This window comes from Syngnathus typhle, linkage group LG12 (assembly GCF_033458585.1).
Source record: "Syngnathus typhle isolate RoL2023-S1 ecotype Sweden linkage group LG12, RoL_Styp_1.0, whole genome shotgun sequence".
In the NCBI taxonomy this organism is placed as follows: Eukaryota; Metazoa; Chordata; class Actinopteri; order Syngnathiformes; family Syngnathidae; genus Syngnathus; species Syngnathus typhle.
Genome location: NC_083749.1, coordinates 2,458,933 through 2,483,091, shown reverse-complemented (window position 1 = coordinate 2,483,091; position 24,159 = coordinate 2,458,933). Strand labels below are relative to the sequence as shown.

At 43.1% G+C, this 24,159-nt stretch overlaps 2 protein-coding genes across 5 annotated transcripts in view; one reads left to right on the top strand and one right to left on the bottom strand.

The window, feature by feature from the left end:
• Window positions 1-24,159, top strand: part of rxraa (retinoid X receptor, alpha a) — a 54,501-nt gene that overhangs the window by 19,902 nt on the left and 10,440 nt on the right. Inside the window, exons 3-6 of one of the 4 annotated variants that reach the window (XM_061292454.1) lie at window positions 12,552-12,790; window positions 20,630-20,780; window positions 20,916-21,095; window positions 23,261-23,445. In XM_061292454.1, the coding sequence (XP_061148438.1) occupies window positions 12,552-12,790; window positions 20,630-20,780; window positions 20,916-21,095; window positions 23,261-23,445 (755 nt within the window). Of the gene's footprint in view, window positions 1-12,551; window positions 12,791-20,620; window positions 20,781-20,915; window positions 21,096-23,260; window positions 23,446-24,159 lie in introns of all 4 variants that reach the window. The other 3 variants (XM_061292453.1, XM_061292456.1, XM_061292455.1) reach the window with 3 other exon arrangements.
• LOC133162975 (uncharacterized) lies at window positions 2,281-6,991 on the bottom strand. Its single transcript, XM_061292458.1, has 2 exons — window positions 6,041-6,991; window positions 2,281-4,140 (listed from the first exon to the last, which is right to left on the bottom strand). Exons 1-2 carry the CDS (start codon window positions 6,561-6,563, stop codon window positions 4,058-4,060), a joined length of 606 nt encoding a protein of 201 aa, XP_061148442.1. The 5' UTR covers window positions 6,564-6,991; the 3' UTR covers window positions 2,281-4,057.

The window sequence follows — 24,159 nt, the reverse complement described above, 5'->3', positions numbered from 1 at the left end:
ATTGTGTTATTGCGTCAGATCTCACGCCTGGTTGATAACCCGAGTCGATGTCGCATTCGAAGCTCAGCCATCGGAAAGGGGTTAATCTTCCCCACCATGTGATTCCTCTTTTTCGATTATCTCCAATCACAGCAGATGACAACCGTTTGACCGGGTGACCCCCCCCCCCCCCCTGCCAGCTAGTGCTATTCACAAGTGGAATAAATTGTAGCCCCCCCCTTTATACGCTTTTACGCTTGACTTTCAAAGACCATAACGATGACGTCGGATGTCATTTGTTGCTAAGCTGTCAAGCGGCATGAAGATTCTAAATAAAATGGAGCTGACCTTCCATCAGCGGGCTGTCCGTCAGGTTGTGCTCAAGTACCCCTCTTGTCTATTTTTCTCATAGCACTATCCCGAGGTATACGGAGGAAAGGGAAGAAGGGAACGCACCAATAAAGAAGAGCCGAGATATTCCACAGGGGATTGTGGGAACCCGCTGATAAAGGCTTGCATCTTAATCCATCCTTAGGCCCGTCTTACTGAGTACGATGAGCTTTTTATGTGATCATTAAGGGTGTGTGCGTTCGCCACGGACACTTTAGGTATACATTATATATTTGTTATTGTTTCGCCTTTAACACCTTGAATCTTCTATTCCAAGGGTCCTGGAGATCTTCAAATAACTCTATGAATAATAGAATAATAAATAAAAATATTACCGTATTTTCACGATTATAAGCCGCGGATAAAAGTCTTGGATTTTCTTCAAAATGTCATGAGTACGGCACAGGTGTCAAATACAAGGCCCGGGGGCCAGATACGGCCCGCCACATCATTTTAATTCGTGTCTTATTACTAGAATTGCAAATTGTCTTCACTGTTAATAATATTTTTTTTTCTTTTGAAATATTTGACTGTTATTTGTCAGTTTATTTCGTAGCTTTTACTGTATATAATATGAAGTGCTCATACATTTATTTGGGTTGACAGTCATAATGGCCCTCCGAAAGAAATGGGTTTGACACCCCTGCAGTACGGTATAATATAAATAAATAATCCTAAATAGCAAAGAAATAACACAGAAGTCTTCCCTCAACTAACAAGACACTTAACAATCAGCTCATTAGGACTTGTTTAATGGATCGTAAGTGTATTAAGAGCGCTAATTAATGCGAATCGGTTCTCCCTCTTAGGTTGAGCTCTCACTCCAGGCTTATGCGTTCAGCTCTTTCGCTCCTCCTCTGGCTTTAGCGGAATTTGGCTGATGCGCGCCGAGGGGGAGGATGGGAGGGAGACTCTCATCTTGTTTCAGTGCTTTATGAGTCTGACGTGTATGTGGGTAATTGCGGTTATAGGTGATTAAACTCACCGTGGCCTTCAGGAAGCATCGGCAGCTATCAGTCAAGTCCCGGCGCAACGGCCTGCTTCATCTTGCTAGAACTCCCCGGCCGTATTCCATCCGTAGCGCTCAATATTTGATATTTAACGGTGAAATCGGTTCTGTTCTTAATTGTGTTTGTTATCAAAGTGGAAAGATGTGTGGGTTGTGTGTGTGGGTGGATAAAGGTTGAGACTGGATTGTGGAATCATTTGATCATTCCATTCGGTATATGTTAATGCATTCATGCGTAATTTGTGCATACATTTGCAAGTTATGTTTGCATGTATGCTAGCGTGCTATTTATACCGCAAAGAAGGGAAGCCCGTGGGCCTGTTGCTTCCTGGTCTAATTGGCGTGTTAATCATGTTTTTTTGTGAGTGGGATATCAACGTGTGTTTGGAAAAGATCCGTGACTTATCTCCAGAGGCAATGTGTGACCGTGGGAGTCCAGTTCTGAACTGACACTCCCAGAGCGTAGCTGAGAAGACACAGACATGATTTTGAGCTGGAAAATATTTCTTCTTGTGTGGCATGGACGAACAATGCCGGTTAAATGCGTATTATTTTCAACGCTCTTTCATTTGGTTTTGTAATTAAAAAAAAATGATGGATTGTAGTGGAAAAATCCAAGTCTATGTTCCTTTTGAAAATGCTCGCTGGACGACGGCGTGTATTCGTTGGACGGCCGCCAGTGCAAATGAAACAGAAGGGAAGTCAGCAGACTGGCCGTCTTCTGTTGACTGCTGTTAAGATTGACCCTGTCAGGTCAGCTGTCGAGGTGGCACGTTACGCCCTCCCTTCTGTTATTTTTTTACAGTTTGAGCCAGCTAAGCGTCGGGCATCGTTAGCTTGAGAGTCGTCTGTTATGTTTATTCTCTTACATAACCTTTGTAAAGAGCACAGATTCACGTTACTTTTGTTAGCGTGTTTTTATTTCCTGAACAAGCCTCATCACAATGATATTCATCCGCTGACCAATCACACCTCCACACCGCACGGAGAAGGGCAACAAAAAGTAGAGCATACCAAACAATGCAATATGCAAACGAGAAACAACACTTCCAAGTCAATACATAACAATTCCTCTCTTCCAGCTTTGATGCACCAATAATCATCAAATAAAAAAAATATAAGTACTATGTTTCTATGTGCTATTAAGTGTATACTTTTCTTTTTAGAGGCATTTCAAAATTCACAACAATTTTCAACATCAAATATTAACAACTTTTTTTTTTTTTTCTTTTAAAGAACATTTGTTTCCTTTCAACATTTATAAATCAAGTCTGTCTGGTGGTTTGCGAACCCTCTCAGGATATCTGCGTCCAGGAGGATCAGGTAGGTTTGTCATTGGTTTGTGTATGTCCATTATCTCCGGTGTGGACATGTTTTCCTCAGGTGTGATGTCAGAGGCTGGAGTACTGTCCTTAGGGTTTTGTGGGACAGTAGGTGTGGTAGTTTGAGTAGCGGCATTTCCAGGTGATGCGTCCAAAAGTTGATCAACATGTCTGCGCCAGACGACATTAGGCTCAACACTCACTGTATATGAGAGTGGTCCAGTTTGTGTCAAAATTTCCGCATGTTGCCACTTGTCGCCTTGGTTACGATAGTCTCTTGCCAATACTTTTTGTCCGATGTCAAATGATCTTAGTTTCCTTTGTAACTGAGTTGGTGAACATTGTCTGTTTGAAACATGTTCTCGGATGTCAGGTTTCAGGAGATCTAAACGAGATCTTAGGTTTCTTCCCATGAACAACATTGCAGGTGACTGTCCAGTAGTAGTATGTGGAGTGTTTCTGTAGGCTAGCAGAAAGTTGGCGATTTTCTGCTGTAGTGGAACTTCCTCCCTCCTACTGGCTTTCATCGACTGTTTGAAAGTTTGTACAAAACGTTCAGCAAGTCCATTCGTCGCAGGGTGGTGAGGAGCAGAAGTAAGGTGTTTTATTCCGTTGCTTTTCAGGAAGATCTGAAACTCCTCACTAGTAAACTGGGTACCATTGTCACTTACAAGCTGAAGAGGGTATCCTGTACGTGCAAAAAGCATCTGTAACTGGTTCACTGTTACAGTTGTAGTTGCTTTCTTTACAGTGAAAACCTCGGGCCATTTCGAATGAGCGTCGACCACAATAAGGAACATGTGATCCATGAAAGGTCCAGCATAGTCAATGTGAACGCGTTGCCATGGGGCAACAGGCCATTCCCAAGTGTGGACAGGGGCAATCTGAGGTGAGCGCTGAGTCTGGTGACATCCTCTGCATGTTTTGACCAGAGTTTCAATTTGGTTGTCAAGGCCAGGCCACCACACATAACTTCTAGCAAGACTCTTCATCTTAACTACCCCCATGTGCCCATCATGCAGCGAGTTTAGAACTTTGGATCGCAGTTTGGGAGGTACAACAACGCGTGACCCCCACAGGACACATCCTTGGGACACAGTAAGTTGGTCTTTTCTGGTGAAATAGTCCTTAAGTTCAGTATCTGCATGCATTGGCCAGCCATTAACAGTTAAGTCATACACTCGAGATAGCAGAGGGTCGTTTCTTGTTTCTTTGCTTATTTGAGCGCAAGTCACCGGAAGTGGTTCCATTTGCAGCATGTGAAGATTTAAAGCAGGATCAGTAGCCTTCTCTGTCAGTGGTTGAGGAAGGCGAGAGAGACCATCTGCATTTCCGTGTAGTTTCGTCCCTTTATAGTCTATGGTATAGGTGTGTGCTCCAAGAAAGAGAGCCCAACGTTGTAAACGAGCGGCAGCCATAGCAGGAACACCTTTCTTTGGACTGAAAATGGAAACAAGAGGCTGGTGATCTGTAATCAGCATGAAGTGTTTTCCATACAGGTATTGGTTAAACTTCTTAACACCCCACACTAAGCTTAAAGCTTCTCTGTCAATCTGTGCATAATTACGCTCTGCTGGTGATAAAGAGCGTGATGCAAAGGCAATGGGGCGTTCAGAGCCATCAGTCATTTTGTGAGATAGAACTGCACCAATGCCATAAGGTGAAGCGTCACAGGCTAGACATAGGGGAAGCTTTGGATCAAAGTGTGTGAGCACCTTGTCTGAAATAATGAGTTCCTTTGCCTTTGTAAATGCCTGTTCACAGTCTTTAGTCCAGTCCCACTTTGCCTTTTGGTGCAGTAGTGCATTCAGTGGGTGCAGCACAGTGGAAAGGTTTGGCAAAAACTTGTGATAATAGTTAACAAGGCCAAGAAATGAGCGTAACTGGCTGACATTTTCTGGTTGTGGAGATTTTACTACAGCTTCAATTTTGTCTTGCGTTTTGTGAAGTCCGTGCTTGTCTATTTTGTGTCCACAATACTCAATGGACTCCTTGAAAAACTCACATTTCTTTTTGTTTGCTTTTAGACCATATTCTTCCAGTTTTGTTAGAACTGCATTCAAGTTTTGCAAGTGTGAATCTTTGTCCCAACCAGTAACAATAATATCATCCAAGTAACATTGAGTACCTGGGATTCCTTGTAGCACTTGGTCCATTGCACGTTGCCATATCGCAGGGGCACTTGTAATACCAAATACAAGCCGGTTGTATTGGTATAGTCCTTTGTGAGTATTTATGGTGAGGTACTTGCGTGAACTTTCATCCATTTCCATCTGTAGATATGCTTGTGCGAGGTCAATCTTTGTGAAGTGCTCACCATTTGCTAGAGATGCAAAAATGTCATCGATGCGAGGGAGTGGATACTGGTCTGCATGCATGACAGGGTTAACAGTTACTTTGAAATCACCACAAATGCGCACTTTGTCTGAAGATTTCTTGGCAACAGGTACGATTGGTGTAGCCCACTCAGACCAGTCCACTTTGGATACTATTCCTTGATCCATGAGATTTTGCAGCTCAGCTTCAACTTTTGGGCGTAGCGCATATGGAACAGGGCGTGCTTTATGAAACTTTGCTTTTGCACCTTCTTCCAGCTCGAGACGTGCTTTGATGTGTTTCATTGTTCCTATGCCTTCGCTGAACACATGTGCATGTTTATCCAGTATCTCAGTTAACTTCATGTCTGTGAGCTGTTTGGAGGCTATGTGCATGGACTTTATTTCATGCCAGTTAAGCTTGATTTGTCGTAGCCATCTACGACCAAATAGTGGTACACCTCCCTCTTTAAGGACGAACAGCTCAAGATTGCACTTTTGGTTTCTGTATTTCACTTTCACTTTGAGTTTTCCCAGTGGTGCAACCTTTTCTCCTGTGTATGTCTTCAGTTTTACACTGGTGCGTGACAGTTTAGTGTCTGGGAACATTTTCTTGTAGTCGTTGAATGATATGATCGACAGTGCTGACCCTGTGTCCAGTTCCATTTTTAATGGCACTCCATTAATTTTTGGTGTCAGCCAAATCACATCACCGTCATTCTCTTCTGTAGCACACAGCCCTAAACAAGCCAATTCTTCCTCACTTGAACTGTCAGAATCTGTCTGTGCTACTTTGTGCAATTTTTGTCCTTTTCTTATATTGTGTTTATCTTTTGCATTACTGTACTTTGATTTACACATCTTCTGTATGTGCCCTCTTCTATCACATTGTCGGCAGTCTTTATCCTTAAACCAACACTCTGCGGGGTCATGTGACTGTTTACCGCATCTGAAACAGGGCTTTGCTTTGGTATTATGCCGTTTGGTGTGCAGTTTAAACACAGAGCTTGTGGCTGCGTTTTTACCTTGAAGCTCCGTCGCATCCCTTGCTGCTGTCTCCGCTGAAACAGCTATTTCCACTGCTCGTTGCAAGGTGAGTTTGTCCTCCGTCAAAAGCCGTTTCTGAATGCTCTCGTTGTGCAGCCCGCACACGAACCTGTCCCTCAGAGCATCTGAAAGTCCGTCTCTGAACTGACAGTGTTCGGCCAGTTTCCTCAGTTCTGCGATGTACTCTGACACCGTCTCCGTCCTTGACTGGTTTCTCTTGTGAAATCTAAAGCGCTCAGCAATCACCAATGGAGCTGGGTTTAGATGACTTTTCATTATCTGCATTATTTCATCAAATGTTTTGTCTGCCGGTTTAGCTGGGGCGACCAGGCTACGGAGTAAGTTATACATTTTGGCGCCCATGACACTGAGTAGGACAGCTACTTTTCTTTCGTCCTGTATCTCATTAGCTAGGCAGTACTGCTCAACTCTTTCCACATAAGTTGTCCAGTCTTCTACCGAACTGTCAAATATGTCCATATTTCCCAAGATTCCGGACATTTTTTTCACTATTCTTGGCGTCCGTTCACTTTTACCTTGGTCCTGAGCGACACCCGTCCTCACCTCCGGCTTGCTTGATCAGAGCAGAATTCGGGGCGAGCAGACGAAACTTACGTCCACACAACCAAGTCCATGAAGCACTATTCACTTGTGTCCGGTCCACCTCCGCATTTGTAGGGTCCTTTTTAAGTCTCGTCGCCAATTTTGTTATGTTTATTCTCTTACATAACCTTTGTAAAGAGCACAGATTCACGTTACTTTTGTTAGCGTGTTTTTATTTCCTGAACAAGCCTCATCACAATGATATTCATCCGCTGACCAATCACACCTCCACACCGCACGGAGAAGGGCAACAAAAAGTAGAGCATACCAAACAATGCAATATGCAAACGAGAAACAACACTTCCAAGTCAATACATAACATCGTCCTAGCGAAACTAGCGCGAAGCAATGAACAACGCTTGTGTCTTTCCATGCCAGTCATAACACCTTCTTTATTTGGTCGCTGTCGGATTGCCAATCCCAACACATAATTCACCGACATCCAACCCACGGGAGGCCAAGCTAAAATATATATATATGGATTTTATCGTCGATAAACGGACTTTCCCGAAAATGACTTTCCCAGCTCAACTGTCAAAGCAAAGTTGCATCATCGGAAAAATGTTCTTCACCCTTTGACAGCACCGAGGGATGTTTGTTCAACGTTCAAGAATGATTTCTGCTTTTGTTGCCTTTTACGGCTTTTTCGTATTTGGATTGTAATCAAGATTGCATCTGCGAGGTCCTTCGATATTCTGGACAATTTGTATTGCAAGAATAGTTGTCATAGAAAATTATATCAATACAAAGTGTGTTTGTGTTGTCGGGGCTGTCTGAACAAGTTAGTCCCGTCCCCCCGCAGAACTGATTGTTCCGTAATAAAAAAATAATCGGAGAGGGGTGAACATAGGCCAGGTAGCTGATGCCAGTATTCTCGCTCGAACATGAAAGATTCATGCTTGGAACTGGGAATATTCCCATCTCTTGGGAGTTCCTCTGAGAATGCAACCGGAAGGATGTGGGAATAAATGGAGAAGTAGGAACAGATGAGAACGGGAGAATGGGAAAATGAAATGTGGGAGAGATGAAAGACGGTCGCCTCTCATCTTCACGGATTTGGCGGGTCCACGCAGAGGTCTGCTCGTACTTACTATTCTTTTGTTGACCACCTTCATGGTTGACTCGTTTTTTTGTGCTATGTATTAATTTATTTTCAAAACATATCTCAAGCTCCCCTGAGGAACTGCAATTCTATTGATGCAACAGAGACCCATGTCCATGTTTGATCTGGCACCTGACTCAAAATCAAATACTTTAAATGCAACCCCGGCCGCGACGTTTCGGAGAAGCTCGTTTGTCGTACCGGTTTTGGATACCGCACCTTATAAGACGGTGGAGCAGTTCATGAAAATGCAACTTCAGAAACTTTCTGGGGCTGGAACGATGTGTCTACGTGCTGCAGGAAGAGGCCAGGGATACTCACGTACACGCCTCGGTCAGGAAGTCGCACGTACGAATCGATGCGTGTAGGAGGGAGTACAGTATGTCGTGTGTGTTGAGTGTACTTTGGATCAAGTTATCGACCCACAGCGAGCAAGCACGTCTCCCTTGATTCCACTAAAGACTCAATATACCAACCATTGGCCCATCGTAAACAGATCCTGTATATATGATCGTGGAGTTACAAAATATTTTATTTAATGCAGTAAAAGACGATTCCTGTCTGGATTCCTTTGATTCCTGTATTCTAGCCGCAACCTGAGACTTACCATTTATCAGCCCACATTTAATTTGATCAAATCAAGCTGTCAACTATCTGATAGCAACAAAAGGTGACTGCCAGATCAGATTTCGCGCAACTGCTGTTATCTCGCCGTGTTTAGGCTACGTATATTTTTGATCGAAAAAAACTCAAGCGTGTTGGCAGTATGAGAGTCCGATAAGGGGCGTGGGTGGTAATTTTCGTCTTGAAGAGGAAGCTTGATGAATCATAGCTTCCTGACTACCGCTGTGATGTGGACTGGTACAGATGCGTCACTCACAAATATATTTTATATAGAAATGTAATTCCACAAATAGATCATTTCTTCAATCATTGTTGACATGAAACAAGTCCTCAAAAAGAACAGAAGGGACATCTGTTGGAAATGTAATCCCCCTGACGTCTGCTCCACAGGCCACAGAGAAAATTATTACTCTCCTGTCTTCTCGTTGATGAAAATACTATTGTCCATTTGATGTTTCCATTATAAACTGCTGCCCAAAGGACTGCCGGTGTTGCTCGTTCTTTGATCCGGTTGTTCTTTATTTTTATATTGCATCTTTTTCTCAGTAGTGATGCTGCTCCAAGTCGGATGAGGTATAATAGATGTACTAGTTCTTTTCAGTGACGCATATCTGGAGTACAAATTAGACACAGCGGGTGATTCGGTATGGACAAATTTACTGCTGTGAGGCCGTTTCGGGCTGATGCCTCACGTCATATTCTCCAAATCAATCTCACCTTCTGTTCTGAAAATCTTTCTTTAAATAGCTTCAGAATAATGTTTCATAAAAATGCATAGCCTCTTAAAATTCATTCTACCAACTTAGGTTAAAGGTCATTCAAAGTCAAAGTCTGCTTTATTGTCAATTTCTCACACGTCAAGACACACAAAGAGACCGAAATTGCGTTTCCTACTATCCCACGGTGACAAGACATATTACATATTATAAATATATATATATTATATTGGTCCACGGACAAACAAAACATTCAAGTAAATAATACAAAAAGTAAAAACAAGAAGGCACATACAGTGAATAAATAAGAGCAGTGAATAAATAATAAATAAATAAATAAATAAATAAATATTTAAGAGTTCTATTCTCCGTAGTATTTATTATTAAAAAGAAATTGTTCAAACTTGCCTTGCTCCGAGTTCCGCGGCTAGAGACAGGTAAAACACTTCACGGCTGAAGAGAACAATTAGGCCATATCAGCAGACTGGAGTGCCGGCACTCGTCAAAGTGTTTGCAATAGCGGCCGGAGTTGGCATCCAGCCACGGCCAACCTCCTCAGACACTCAAAAGTCACCCAGGGTAAGAGCCTGTGCTTTCACCCATAACGTTTTTGGGCGATGGATGAGAATTAAGGGTGGGGAATAAAAGTCTACTGGGAGAGAGAAAACACTAATAAGGAGGGCGAGGGGAAGATTTAAGTCTTTAATGAGGGTCGACTGGAGTTATATCAACACGGTGTATCCGATGATTACGGCCCACCTAGTGCAAAATTACGGGTGGCCTGTTTTCGGTTCTTTTCTGCCATTTTGTCGACAGTTGTTTCTACGTTGGAGTCTGCAAGTTGGATCATGGATGTCAGCAGATAGGGGCGTCAAAAGCAACCGAAAAAGGGTGTGAATACTTTTGATTGGAGCTGTCAAGGCTCAGCTGTAGTTTTCGCCAGTCTGTGCGATTGCAACGTGTCTTGACAGGAACTCAAAGTTTGCGAATGTTGGAATGTGAGGATCTTGTTTTTTCCCATCTACAAAAGGCACTTACTCATTCTTGGGTTACCATGCGCCATAAGGTGGGATGCCATGCGAAGAAAGCACCTGCCGTATATTTCCGACAAAATTCCAGCCATATCGAGGTTTGATGAATTCAACTGTAGAGGTCCAATCTTTTTATTTTGAGATAACGTAGCGTGACATTGACTGAACAGTGAACCACGGGGCTCCACGGAAGACTGAATGAGATATCAGCTCTCTGTTGTCATGGTGATATAGATATCAGCATAAAGACTCCCCCAAAATGAAGTAGCGACTCCCGTGTTATTTTGGGCTGCGGGTTTTACGCAACCGTCTGACTCGCTTGGGATTTTTGTTGAATTTCTCGCCGCTTTCCTTTTTACCGACTCTGAAGACTTGCGGGGAAATGCTAATGACGAGCGTCTTATCCTCAGTCTGCTGTGGAGCTCTGTGTATTTCAAAACTGACTCACCTGTCTCTCCTAAAAGTACTTGTGAAAAAATATATATACTTGGTACCTTGAATCAAGAGGAAAATAAAAACAAACAACCACTTTTTGACCAGGAACCAAAGCCATTAATCGTCTTTTTTTCCATACCCGTTGCCTCCCACCCAAAAATACGGTAAAAAAGACGGGGAAAAAAAGAGAAGAGAATTCTGTCAGTTTCATGGAATGAATATAAAAACTCTATTTCGCCTGCACTAACTTGAGTCACCAAACTTCAAACTTCCAAAAGTTGACAACTCTCTTCTTTCAAAAAAAAACTGCAAATGAAGAGAGCTTTTTTTTTTTCTTGCCCATTAGCAGCTTTCAACTGTAAAAATCTCAACCATCAACAAAACACAACTGTGCTGCGAGTGTTTCATCATAATAGCACATGGCGTAATTCCGAAGGCGGCTTTTATCCCCCCGCAACATGCCGTATCTCTCAATCATCCATTCATACAAAACATCCAAGACCGCAACAGCAGGACACAAATTGGCAAATTTCCTCTGCACATTCACGCCAAACAACAGAGGATAAGAACGATGAGACGAAGAAGTATTGTTTGGGAAGAGAAGGGACGATAGGATAGAGTACGGAGGCGGTAAACAAAAAATAATCTGCTATTGGCTGCAGGAGAGATGGCGGACTAATTTGTTTATTTCTGTTACATCAGTTGACAGGCTTGAACAACGTCCATTTGATATTGTCCCCTTTTTAAATACATTTGTGTGCGTTGGCATCCACGCCAGCGTTCTCGTCTCAGATGCTCTAACAACTTCCAAAAACGTCATTTGAGGATACTTTCCTAGCCTTTTCTCTGACCTTCCATTCTCTCGTGTGAAAGCAGGAAATGAAGAGAACACTTTCCCCCCCCTTGCTCTAATCTCGCTCTGGCAGGCGAGAATTAGCAAGCTAACACACACGCGCGCGTTTGTTTTTGACTGTCGGACATTTTCTTGCGAACATCATTTGATTCATGTGAATGTAGTAAATGGCCTATCAGAAGATGTTGTCATAAATGTTCCATTTTCATCCAAGAGGGTTGGAGGGGATAGTCGGGAATGAATGAGACAGAACAAGATCTACCTTGCAATAGAATTGGAAACTGGCTGGGAATGGAAGTTCCTCCCCAAAGCTTCCCTCGCACCCCCTGCCGAGACCGACAATGGCAGATTGGCAACTCTAATACCGCAGCTCTTTTTATCTGCTGGAATTAAAACCCCAATTGGAAAGGGCTTGTGGGAATTGCTGGCTCATGAAGAGCTCTTTTATTTATTTGTTTATTTTTACGGGAATTATGTGTGTGGGCGCGTTTTAGGGGGAAAAATGTAATTGGAGGAAAAGAAGCCTGAGGGGTATCAGTCAAAGGATTATACACTGAACTAATACAGCCTGATGCAGAGCTGTTGTTTGGCCTTTATTAAGAAGGATGTGTGTTTGTTTTCAAAAGGATGAGGCCTGTGTGTGTATGTGTGTATGTGCTGCTCACAGGAAGTGCTCAAGAGGCAAGCAGGATGTGCAGGAAAATGTTTGGCTGAGTTGAGTTGGCAGCCGGCGAGCTGCGCTGAGAAAGGCACAACACAGTGACGCAAAGATTTTTTTTTTTTTTTGCAAAATGCCCTTGTAAGAAAAAAAAAAGTTGACATGTTCATGCAAGTTAGAAACATTTTGGAATGAGAGACATAACCGCAGAGAACAACAGGATAAATGTGTTTATACTGTAAACTTATACTGGTAACTGTCAGATCTGGCACGCCTGTTGATACGTTGATCGGAAAAAAAACACTTTTCGTAAATAGTCATACTGTGATGTCAAAGAACGATAAATACTCTTATTTCTGTGTGGGAGCAAGTTAGACCCGATGTTGGTGTTTTTGCAAATGAGGCTTGCGCCGCTGTGGGAGTGGTCAGAACACCACACTCAAAATATATTATTTCCTCCTGAACAGACTCATCGGGTCACATGGGCTCCTCACCCCTGGGCTCGCCCACCTCCCATCGAGGGATGCACCATTCGTTGCTCAGTCCCACGAGCATGGGGCCGTCCGGGTCTCTCCACTCTCCCATCAGCACGTTGAGCTCGCCCATGAACGGCCTGACCTCGCCCTTCTCCGTCATCAGCTCGCCCATGGGCCCCCACTCCATGACCTCGCCCGGCATGGGTTACGGTCCCAGCGTCAGCCCCCAGGTGAGGCCAGTAACAGATTCCGAGCCAGGTTGCTTGTATTTTATTATTTGTCTGGCTTATTATTGAAAGACTATAATTTTTGTCACGCTGGGAAAAAAATTATGAAACCGCAGCTAGCCTCTTAATTTATCGCTACAAATTGCATTGACGCGTCTCAGAAGTGCAAATTGCCGACTGTGACGCCCACATAATGCTCCTAAGTAGGCCCCATCGGGCGGAGGCTCTGCTTTGACCCCGTGACGCGGTTAATCGAGGCCCATTCAACTGGGATTCCGCCGTATTTTAGCTCTGTCACTCTTCCGGCGTATCCGAGGCGCATTTGCCGCTATCCCGCTGCACGCATTGCCTCTATCCTTTCAATCTTCTTCACTTCTATCTGCGGTAGCTTTTTTTTTTCCTCTCTTCATCTATTTTGCATCATCTTCCTCCTTCTGTCATTTTTGTTCATCACGAGTTTCTTTAGAATTAACGCACGCATACATACTTGCCTATACGACGAGGGCACACACACACACGCGGTCTCTCGCTCTCACACACACATAAGTAAGACATCAAAGTCTGCAGTGGCCCAATTTCCGCCTTGAGCCATATCTCAAATTGAAAGTTTCTTTTAAAATGCAGTTGCTGCTCTTTTTGTGGTCGCTAATAATTGTGTAACGTGAAACTATTTGGATGGACTGTATTCATGCCATTGTCTGGGCTTATCGCTGCCTTCTGAGCTAAAACTAGCGTCTACTACGGTTACGCGCGAAAGGCGACCAATTTTTTTAATTGCTCGAAAGGCATAGCGAGACTTTCAAATGCATTTTAATACTTTTGAACTAATTTTGTCGCTAACCATTCATTGTAAGTTGAAAACATCCATATACAACATACCGTAATTTTCGGACTATAAGTCGCACCGGAGTATAAGTCGCACCAGCCATAAAATGCCCAAAAAAGTGAAAAAAAACATATATGTATATAAGTCGCTCCTGAGTATAAGTCGCCCCCCCACCCAAACTATGAAAAAAAACGCGATTTATAGTCCGAAAATTACGGTAGGTGACAAACTCATGGCCCGGGGGCTAGATAAGCCCCGCCACATCATTTTAGGTGGCCCGCAAAGACAGATTGTGCATCGAATTCATATGTCAATTCAAAAATGTCTAATTGTTTTCTCTTTTAAAAATAATTATTACATTGTTTTGAATCATTTTTATTTTTAAATATTCGATTTCAACATCCATCCATTTTCTGTACCACTTAGTCCCCAATGGGGTCACGGGCGTGCTGGAGCCTATCCCAGCCGTCATCGGGCAGTAGGCGGGGGACACCCTGAACCGGTTGCCAGCCAATCGCAGTGCACACAGAGACAAACAACCATTTGCACTCGCACTCACACTTAGGGACAATTTGGAGTGCTCAATCGGCCTACCAAGCATGTTTTTGGGATGTGGGAGGAAACCGGAGCGCCCGGAGAAATCCCACGCGGGCCCGGGGAGAACATGGAAACTCCACACAGGGAGGGCCGGAGGTGGAATCGAACCCGCACCCTCCTAACTGTGAGGCGGACGTGCTACCCAAGTGCGCCACCGAGCCGCCTTCGATTTCAACATTTCATTTTTAAATATTTGAACAGTTTTTATTACTCTGTTTTGAAAAGTAGTTATTTATCAGTTTGTTGTGTAGCCAATACTATATATACACTATGAGACGTTCGTACATTTATTTGGCTTGACAATTTTAATGGCCCTTTGAGCCAAACCATGACTACGATGCGGCCCGCGACAAAAATAAGTTTGACACCCCTGATATACAGTACATTATTTGTCCTGCCACACTTCAGGGAAGTCTGTAATTAAAATGTTCAATGATGTTATTGCACAAATACGCACGCATTTATTAGCATGTATTGAAATTCTGCAAAGTCCTCTCTCTATCTGACACAATACCCGATGTCTGATGTTTGATGACTTGAGCCTTTAATCCGTGAATGTTTGCATAGCTTCGACTACACTGTTGCATTTTGAGGGCGGGGAACGTCAACGCGACTGTGAGAATGTCACTCGGAGGGTTGCGATGGCGGCACGCTGTCTCTGGTCACGCACTGCCACGCCGCATGAATTGCGTCAGGCGATGGCTGCAATTTGATCAAAACACTCGCCAGACGATTCTTTTGTGAGTTAACTGAAAAGTCACAGATAAGGGGTCTGTCGTTTTTCCATAAGCACAAACCCACATACCACCAGTTCTCATGAGAATTTTTGTAGGCTCGCTTGAGAAAACCAACACATCGTATTTGACAGAGAACAAAAGAACAATCGCAATGTTGTGTCGGAATCTCACATGATTGGTCACAAGATTCGGTATTGATAAATATATGTCGTCCCTTTTTTTTCCCGCACACAAATACAATACTCGCTTGTCTACCCGATGTGTAATTTAACGAGCTTTAATCTGGCTTTCCTGCAAAGATGAGCAGCAATGACAACATGATGAAAGCAACGGGAAGGGATGACTAAACTCCCATTACGACTCGCTTCTTGTGTTCTCTCAAAGCACAAACCACATGTTGAGAGAAAGACCTTCAACATCAGCCAGTTCTTACATCAATGCAAAGAAAATCGTACTTATTTTCTCGTGTACCCAATAGACAGAAACACAGATGTACTTTGTTCATTTCAGCTCTTTTTTTTTTTTTTTTTAGCCGGGCAGTTGTCGACCTGGTCAGAAAAGACTGTATCAGCATTGTAGATGTACAATGTCGCTGGATATCCTGTCGTAGGGGGAGACGCCAGAACACAGCCCATTAAGCAAGTGGTCAGTTTTTTTTGGGGGGAGTTTCGTTCGCTGGCAGTACCCCGTGTCCCTTCATTAAAGACATTCGAACTGTCAAAGCATCTGGAAGACATTATTAAGCATGGAACGTAATGATAGTTAACTACACGTGTCAAGAAAAGGTGGACCTTTAAATCTTTGCCAATTTCATAGTTTGCTCGACCGTATTTTTTCAACTATAAGGTGCACTTGGGATGGATGTCGAATTGTAGTGGAATAAAATTTCGTGTACTGTTTTTTTCCCCTTACGTCATTTGTGCAAATTTGCAAAAATTAAAAAATAGCGTTGTATAATCCTGCATATTATAATCCGGAAAATACAAGTATATGACTTAAATAATAATGTTTGTGAATAGTCTAATAAATAACAGACCATGCCGTGACTTTAAAAATAAAAAAAAAACATCCAAAAAGTGTTCCTGCAGTCAAGCACAGAAAGGGCCCTCATTTGCCGATGGTGTAAATGTTTTACAAGAAACGGCGCTCGCGCCAAATGAGTTATAAATGAGCAGCCACGGTGATGTCATGCAGCACTTTTTGAATATGTCATGTTTTCGCAAGGGTCGCTTGGCAACTGAAACACAACATGTCGGACAGAAAGCGTTAAGTGGCAGCGAGCGAGAGACAGCAAATGACAGAGAGGTGGGGGGGGGGGGAGCTTCCTGTGTGGGAGTCATAAAGGTCCATTCCCTGTCTTTGATGGTCCTTGCTGCAGTCACTCTGCATGACATCATGGTTGCGAGGCTCTATTGGCTGCACAAAGGGGCTCTGTCTTGGCTCCCTGGAGAACAGTTAAGACTCTCTAATGTCAATCAAGACCCAAATGGATGAGGGGACAAGAGTTTTCACAGCCAAAGTTGTTTCCAGGTGGCAATTAAAAGCAGCTCGCATCACACCCCCAACCAAAGCTAGGTTAACAAAGTCCCACTAGCAATACTGCAAAGTATTTTGAAGTTGTATTTGGAGCATACTTGCATATTTTATAGAATTGGAATGTTTTTTTTCTCTTGCTCTGCTCCCATTTTCTGGTGTTTACTCCAGCTGTTTGCTGTTAAGGCAAACGCAATGCTTAAAACAAATCCAACTTGGAAGGCATCCATGGAGAAACTTTTGTAGAGGAGGTGTTGCTTTGATGAGTTGAAGCCAAATACATAAAAGACCTAAGAAGTAGATTTCGGGGATAAGAACGTATATTGAACTTAAAAAACTCTTGAGAGCCATTTTTATTCATCATACCAATTTAGGAATGTCAATGACATCCACTTTCTTTCTGCTCTTGGAGCTTTTTTACTTTGTGTCTTTCTAACTTGTTTGGGAATTTGAGCAAGCTGCTATAAAAAAATGAGGTTTAAGTTGCAGAATTTCTAATGCAAAAAATAGAAAATGTGGGGTAGTATATATTTATCCAACCCTAATTCATACATATCCTGATTGACATTGTTATAGAGACTTAGAATTCAGGATCTTAATCATCATCACCGTGGGCCTAAAACAGAACCGAGGGGAACTCCACATTTAATTTGGTGGTTTTTAGAGGAACATGTATCCGTACTTACTGAGAAACATCTGTCTTTATGCCTCCGATTCAAACTGGGTATTTTATGTCAGTTTACAAGTTTATGAAGGCGTTTAACAGCCGGGAGATTAATCGTTCTTTGAAAAGATTGATTCCATCATTTTATCACTCATTTTGACAAAAACTTGTCAATGTCAGCTTTGTGTCAACTCGTTTGCCAAAAGCTGCAATTTACGATGCATATACGCCCTGGCATCACGAAAAGACTTGCTTCCTCTCATTTCTATTTTTCACTTTTTCAAAACAGAATAGAGCGAAACACTTATTTATTTATTCATCTCTATATTTTTGCCAGCGGTGCTTGAGTTATCTGGCGTGGCCCAGCATGGGGTAAATTTGAGCAACCTCCGAGCTGTCTAGTCTGCTTCTCCTAAATATTATTCATGGGGAGTGTATAGACGGGAATATTTTATTTATATGACCAAAGTATTTGCAGATGTTCTCCACAGTCCGTCAGCACGCACACGCCGGCCATGCTTTCACCCGCCGTGTCGCTTGATTTGTTCTTATTTGTGAAGCATGCATTGTTCAAACAGGTGTTTCTCAAACATATGAGAGTGTAATTGATCCCAAAGGTTGTCTTCTAGCGAACGGCTTACCCCGAAGGCCACAGAAGCGCGAGCCCATTAACACTCTCCTCTGTGAAACCCGAGCCTCCATTTCTGCTGATTCGTGTCCAGATTAGACTGAAAAGCACACACGCTAATTAGGGAGAAGAAAGTTCTCCGTCAATCCAGCGGATATTTTGCTGGGTATTTCAGGTAAGTTGTTTTTAGAAGGAAGTGGCCCGAGTGTGAAAGGTGACACAGGGTTATCACGAGGTTTTGTCATGACCTCATCCCCGTCCTCACCTCTGTGAAGGCAGCTGTCAACAGGAGATTTCAAATCCTGTCCACTTCCTCTTAACATTCTTCCACACGTTGTGTCAAATTCCTTACTTTTTATAACGACGTTGTGGAAATTTTCACAAATCCAAAGAGAAACTTTCCTCTTATTACTAGAACGTCGGAGATGGTTACGGTAGCCTAATAGCGTGGAGATAACTTTCCGCAAGTTTCAAAAAAGGTGCCCTTGAACTGGAAAGCAACTGGAGTTCCACAAGAGAGTTTACGTATTGAAGCGCGCTACGCCCGGATTTGATGTTTGCTTTTGAAGTGTCTTTCTGAGCAAAGTCTGTGCTCGGAATCAAACTAAGCCCCTCTTAAGCGGAGGCCTCAACTGTCTCCAGTCTTTTCCCTTTTCTCCTATGCTCACTCCAGGGATGGATCTTTTCATTTTTTTTTTTCAGCAACGTGTTTTCCTTGGCATACTAATTGTTTGTAGGACCGACTCAGCCCAATGATTATTGCCCGTATTACCAAGGCGTTATTGTCAGTTTTCAGGAGTCTATCTCATATTCCATCTCGGCTGAATGATATTAACAATATTGCCGCATTCTATAAATTTTCCACCAACAATTATACATAAACAGCCAATATACCAGCCAAATGTTCTCCTCCCATTACGTAACACATGAAACTTATTCATCTGGGGTAATACATCCACTCATGTACTGCAGGGAGTCCTACGTCCTACATTTCCAGTCCTTGAGATTAAATGCCCCTAATTTGTTTATCTCGCTAAGTCTGTAAAAGTTTCAAAGTAAGCATTTCAACCCCTCCAACATAACTCCGCCCCTCCCTCCCAGATGAATACAATATGAGATCGTCAAGGGATTTCCTAAGATGATAATAATGTACACACAGCTGGCATACCTTTCTGTGTGGGGTCAAATGTATATGTTCAGAGAGCATGTCTTCTATTTCTGAGCTACTTTAATCCCCCCAGATTTGACTCCATCACCGTGGAGAGAGAAAGTGGTCCTAGCCAGCCCGCCCCGCAGCAGTTAGCAGCACTGTTGCGATTGAGTTGCAAGTTGACTGAAAATAGACTGTGAATGGAAGAGTCTTTTCTGTCAGGCGGCAGGGGGGTTTTGATAGAAACCATCCCAGTCGAGGAGACGGCTCTGTTAGTGCTGCGGGGCAAAAGACTAGACACAAGCGTTCAAGTGAGGTAAGATCGTGCGTGCCGTTCTGCAACTAGTTTTCGTGAGCGGCCGACCGTCGGCGACGAGCGTTGGGCTAAAGTGAATGGCATCGCAAGGCCGCACATATTGTATCCCTGGTAACCAGTCACTATTTTTCTTATTTATTTATGAATTTATTTATTTTTACTTGTTTATTTCCACACCCAAAGACTGACAAAAGTTTCTCAGTTCTCTTTGGCTCGCCACAAAATAGACATGAAGTAACTTGGACTCTTTGACGTCAATGCGGTTGTGTCATTGAATTCAACATGCCTTGCAGCGAAAAAAAAAAAGTCCTTACAGTGACTTTGTTTTGTATGCAGAGGCAGCTCGTGTTGTCACACATGACCAGATTTGAAATGAACACATTTTGAAATTATTAATGAAAGTGTTTAATTTGGAGAGTCATCTCCTGCGTACGTGTATTTTTTAAGTGTTCAACCTTTGAACCGACTGAACCAGCCAAATATCGAACCCCACATGAGCTTTTAATTCTCTAGTCCAACTGGAGTTCCCAGGACACCACACATGTCATGCTGAATTCTGTAAAATAGAGTCTAAAAAGTTGCAGAGGTCCTCTGGAATTTTCCATTTGATCCTGACGGTAAAGCATCTGGCTTGGAATATGTAAATGTACAACGACACGCTACATTATGGCTTCCAGCAAGAATGGCAGTGCTGCTTTTTTTTTTCTTCTTTCTTTCTAACTCTGAAGTTGAGTTAAGTGAAGAACTGAAAAATGTGAAATATGATGCCAGGAGCGAGTCCTGTTTATGTCTAGACTTGTGCATCAATTTTGATGCTTTCTTCAGCTTTTACTGCTTTGGGTGTTGTGTCTAGAGTTTCTCATTCATAGAAATTGTGAAAACCATTTGACATTTCTTTAGTGCAAAGGATATATTTTGTATATTTTATTTGTAGAGAAACTACAGCACATTACAATCCACGTCTGCTTTATTTTTCCTCCCACATAAAAATGTTCGCTCTCTTAAATTGCTTGACTTTAGTCATGTTTTTTTCTCCTGCAGTGTTGCTTAATAGTGGGCTGCAGTAGCTTCTGTTCCGCTCGGAACATTTTGTGTTTTAGGATAATTTCAGTGCTCCCGCTAAGATTTATCTTCCCCGAAACAGAGTGGAGCTCGTTAAAGTAATTAGCCTAGCCTTCTTTACGCTTTTTGCAAAAGGCAAACAGGGGTCACCTTCACAAGAGACAATGAAGTAGAATATAAACTCGCAGATTCTACCAGTCCATTTTGTGCACACGAAAAAAAAATCGAAGCTACCTTATGTTCCGTCATCTAATTACCCAAAAGCTCGTGTTGATATCAATTTTATGTTGACCTGTTGCTGTGTGTGTTTGTGTATGTTGATGTTCCAGCTGAACTCGCCGATGAACTCGGTTAGCAGCACGGAGGACATCAAGCCCCCGCTGGGCCTTAACGGGGTGATGAAAGTGCCCGCTCAACCCTCTGGCACGGCGCTGTCGCTCACCAAACACATCTGTGCCATCTGCGGGGATCGCTCCTCAGGTAAGACGCTTGAGGTGTATCATTATACACGTTGCGAATTGCACGTTCGCCTACTCTAGAAGATTCCACCCGCTGTCTGCAACAGCGTCAGAAAAGTATCAGGACTGTCGATGAGTTGCTCCATGGCTTTCTCAGGTAAACACTACGGCGTGTACAGCTGTGAAGGCTGCAAAGGTTTCTTCAAAAGGACGGTGCGCAAGGACCTCACCTACACGTGTCGTGACAACAAGGATTGCGTCATTGACAAACGCCAGAGGAACCGCTGCCAATACTGCCGCTACCAAAAGTGTTTAGCCATGGGCATGAAGAGAGAAGGTAAAGCACATACCGTTGAGGATAGTCACTCTTAATAACTTATTTTAAACAATGTGCATGGGTTTTTTTTTTTGGACTAAAAGATGGACCAGATTACAAGGTGCAGTCTCGGTGAACACCAGTTCATACACTAAGGCGCACCTGATTATAAGACGCCATGTTGATTTTTGAGAAAATAATAATATTGTAGGTGCCCCGTATCAGAAAAATACGGTAAAAAAAAAAAGATTGATGGTCCAAGGAATTATTGCAACATAATAATTAAAATTATATTTATAATTATTATTATAAAATGCTATTTGAATTTTCTCAGGAACTTATAAAAGGCACTTTATGCTAATCACATTTATCTCGTTTGCCACAATCTGTTGAACATTATGGCTCCATTCGAAAATATCCTACTTCAAGCAATACTTTAGGGAAAATAAGGATTTCTGCTTTTACAACCCAAAAGAAGCTCATCCTTACTGAAAATGGAAAGTCTGTACTGAGTTTATGAGAATCGACTGTCCTGAGGGAGAGATGTTATGTTGATCGGAGATATGGAAACAGAAAAGGAGGCGTGTGAACTTCTTGTATTACATCTTCCGACTGTTTGCAATCGCAGCCCTGCTGATTCTTAGAAGCTAGAAAATTGTTTGGAACAGCTGGCAGAACAATGTGTACCAGCTTTTCACCGATACAACACATATACTAATGCGTGCGTTTATGTCCGAAAATCGCCGAAATTGATTGAAGCTAAGAAGCTGTGCGTAATTCCTGCTAATGTTCCCGGAGTTCCTTCTTGTGTGTATTCGGAATTGAATTCATAGCTCACCGGTTATGAAAGAATCCAGTAAATATAAAGGAGATTTTTTTTTTCGTGCTCACAGACACAAAGGTGTGAATTTTAACACTTCGCGAGAGTGTTAAAAGTATTAGCGCTGTCGGCAGTTCTGCTCAGAGCTGCTTCTCACTCTGAACGCACCGATCACCCTCACGATTATGGCCGACGATCTCCCCGAATACGCATATAGACCGGGTCAGCAACACCTATGGGCAATGATGTTGAAGGGTGTTAACCGAGAGCATATGTTTGCATGTGTGTGTACCTGAGAGCGCCACTTCAACACCTTTTGAGTTTGTCTTGACCTTTACTTGGCCTCCTCTCCACCACCGAAGGACTCTCTCAAGGATATTATCGTTTAGTATCACTCGGGGTGCCGCCTAAGCCGCCCACTACACCCCGAGGGTAGTAGTTGCAGAACAAGGCGCTAGTAGCCCGAAAGGCCAAGCGAAGCCGCAGAAAGACGAACGGGATTATATCAATTTATACTCCTGCAGTCAGGGGAGAAAAAAGGGGAGGGCGGGGGGTAGAGTAAAGTTAACATGATTTCAGCCCTCTTCACCCCTCTGTGACTCCAACACAAGTATTTTACCCTTGGGCTGACCTCCACCGCCAGACAGCAGATCTTCTAAAGTGGGGCCCCTTTCCTTCTTTTCCTCCTCCACTGCTTCATTCTGAAAATTCATCGTGTCGCTTTTCCAGGTGTGAAACGTCACAATGACGCAAAATGAAAACCCGAAATACATTTTAAAATAGCCCCTATTTTTTTTTAACGTGGTATTTTGACTCAAGTTAATTATACTCTGCCCCCCCAAAAAAAAAATCGCACACACTTATGCCTCTTTTCCTCTCCGTTCAAGGGTGGAGTTGTGGTTTTTTTTTTTTTGCCTTAGCCGCAGTGAGTCTCGGTGTCTGCTGAGCACACAAACCATTTCCTGTGTCTCCTCGCCAAGCCAATCAGATGACAGAACCACGACAGTTATGCACTCACTTCAAAAAAATAAAAAATAGTCCTCATTGATTTGTGTTATACTGAAACTGAGACTGCTTGGCGACCGCACGTCACTGACAGAACCTACATTGTTATTGTGTCTAGAAATGATTTGGAGGAGAGCATGAAAAGGCTTTTGAGCATGTGTGCAAAATGTAAAGCGTCGGAGAAATTATTGATCCCTGGCAATTGTCAAAGAATCCAAAAATAATAATAAATAATCAAAAAAATCAAATATAATTTAAAAAAAAATCAATAAAACTGATATATTCTGAGACTGAAACCCTCAACGTATTTCTACTTTGAATTATGGATAACCTAATAAACGGCAGTAGTGACCGGAACCAGTGTTGTTACATGCAGCCGTTCAGGAGGAGCGCCAGCGAGCCAAGGAAAAGAATGAGAACGAGGTGGAGTCCACAAGCTGCGCCAACGAGGACATGCCCGTGGAGAAGATCCTGGAAGCCGAGCAGGCGGTGGAACCCAAAACCGAAACCTACATCGACACCAACCTCGGGGTTCCGTCCAACTCGGTGAGTTTTGAAACAAATCGTCACTATTGGTGAATGATCACCGTAACGATATTGACTTATTTATAATTGTCTGGTGGACTCACATGGTGGCCTTGACTTAAAATCCAGAATTTCCAGATGATATTATCTTTTTGTTCCGTTTGAAAGAAAGTTGGCTCCTATTTGGAGTTCCTTTGACAAGGACTGCTTGTGATCAGGAGGGTTCACCTTGCACGATGTTCGTTAGCCTCGATTGTGGTATCTTCTCCGCAACAGCTGGTCACGTCTTTGACACAGCGGAGACGAATAGTGATGAATAATGCAACAAGCAGACTGTTCTTGAAAGCATCCTCGCATAGTCTGGACTTTCTCAGGAATTCTGCTGGAGCATGAGAAACACGGGAGCTGGGAGTGAAGGAGGGAGGGAAGGTGAGGCTGAAGAAGAAGCTGGGGCAAGAGTGCCGGAGCGCAGAAGGGGGGGGGGGGGGGGGGGGGTTCTTGTGGGACTCGTCTGCTTCAGGGGAGGAGGGAATTGTCCTGTGAAGTGAAAGTGGAGATGTGAAGGCTGTTATGTGAGTAAATGGAGCTATTTTCAGAGGCTGGATAGACGTGGAGAAGATGAGCGTTGACATTCGGGTGTCGGCGCGGACACTCTGACTCACTCGTTAGCTTAGTGTGGCCTTTTTTTTCGAGCGACATTAGAAGTTCCCTTGGCAAGGTTGTTGTTTTGCTCTT

Bases quoted from the DNA above. Each gene is read 5' to 3' on its own strand.
- LOC133162975 (XM_061292458.1), bottom strand. From the start codon at position 6,563: ATGTCCGGAATCTTGGGAAATATGGACATATTTGACAGTTCGGTAGAA. The intron at 4,141-6,040 runs GTAAAAACGCAG...TTCCATTTTCAG, and splicing joins GGATGCGACGGAGCTTCAAG to TCCAAAGAAAGGTGTTCCTG.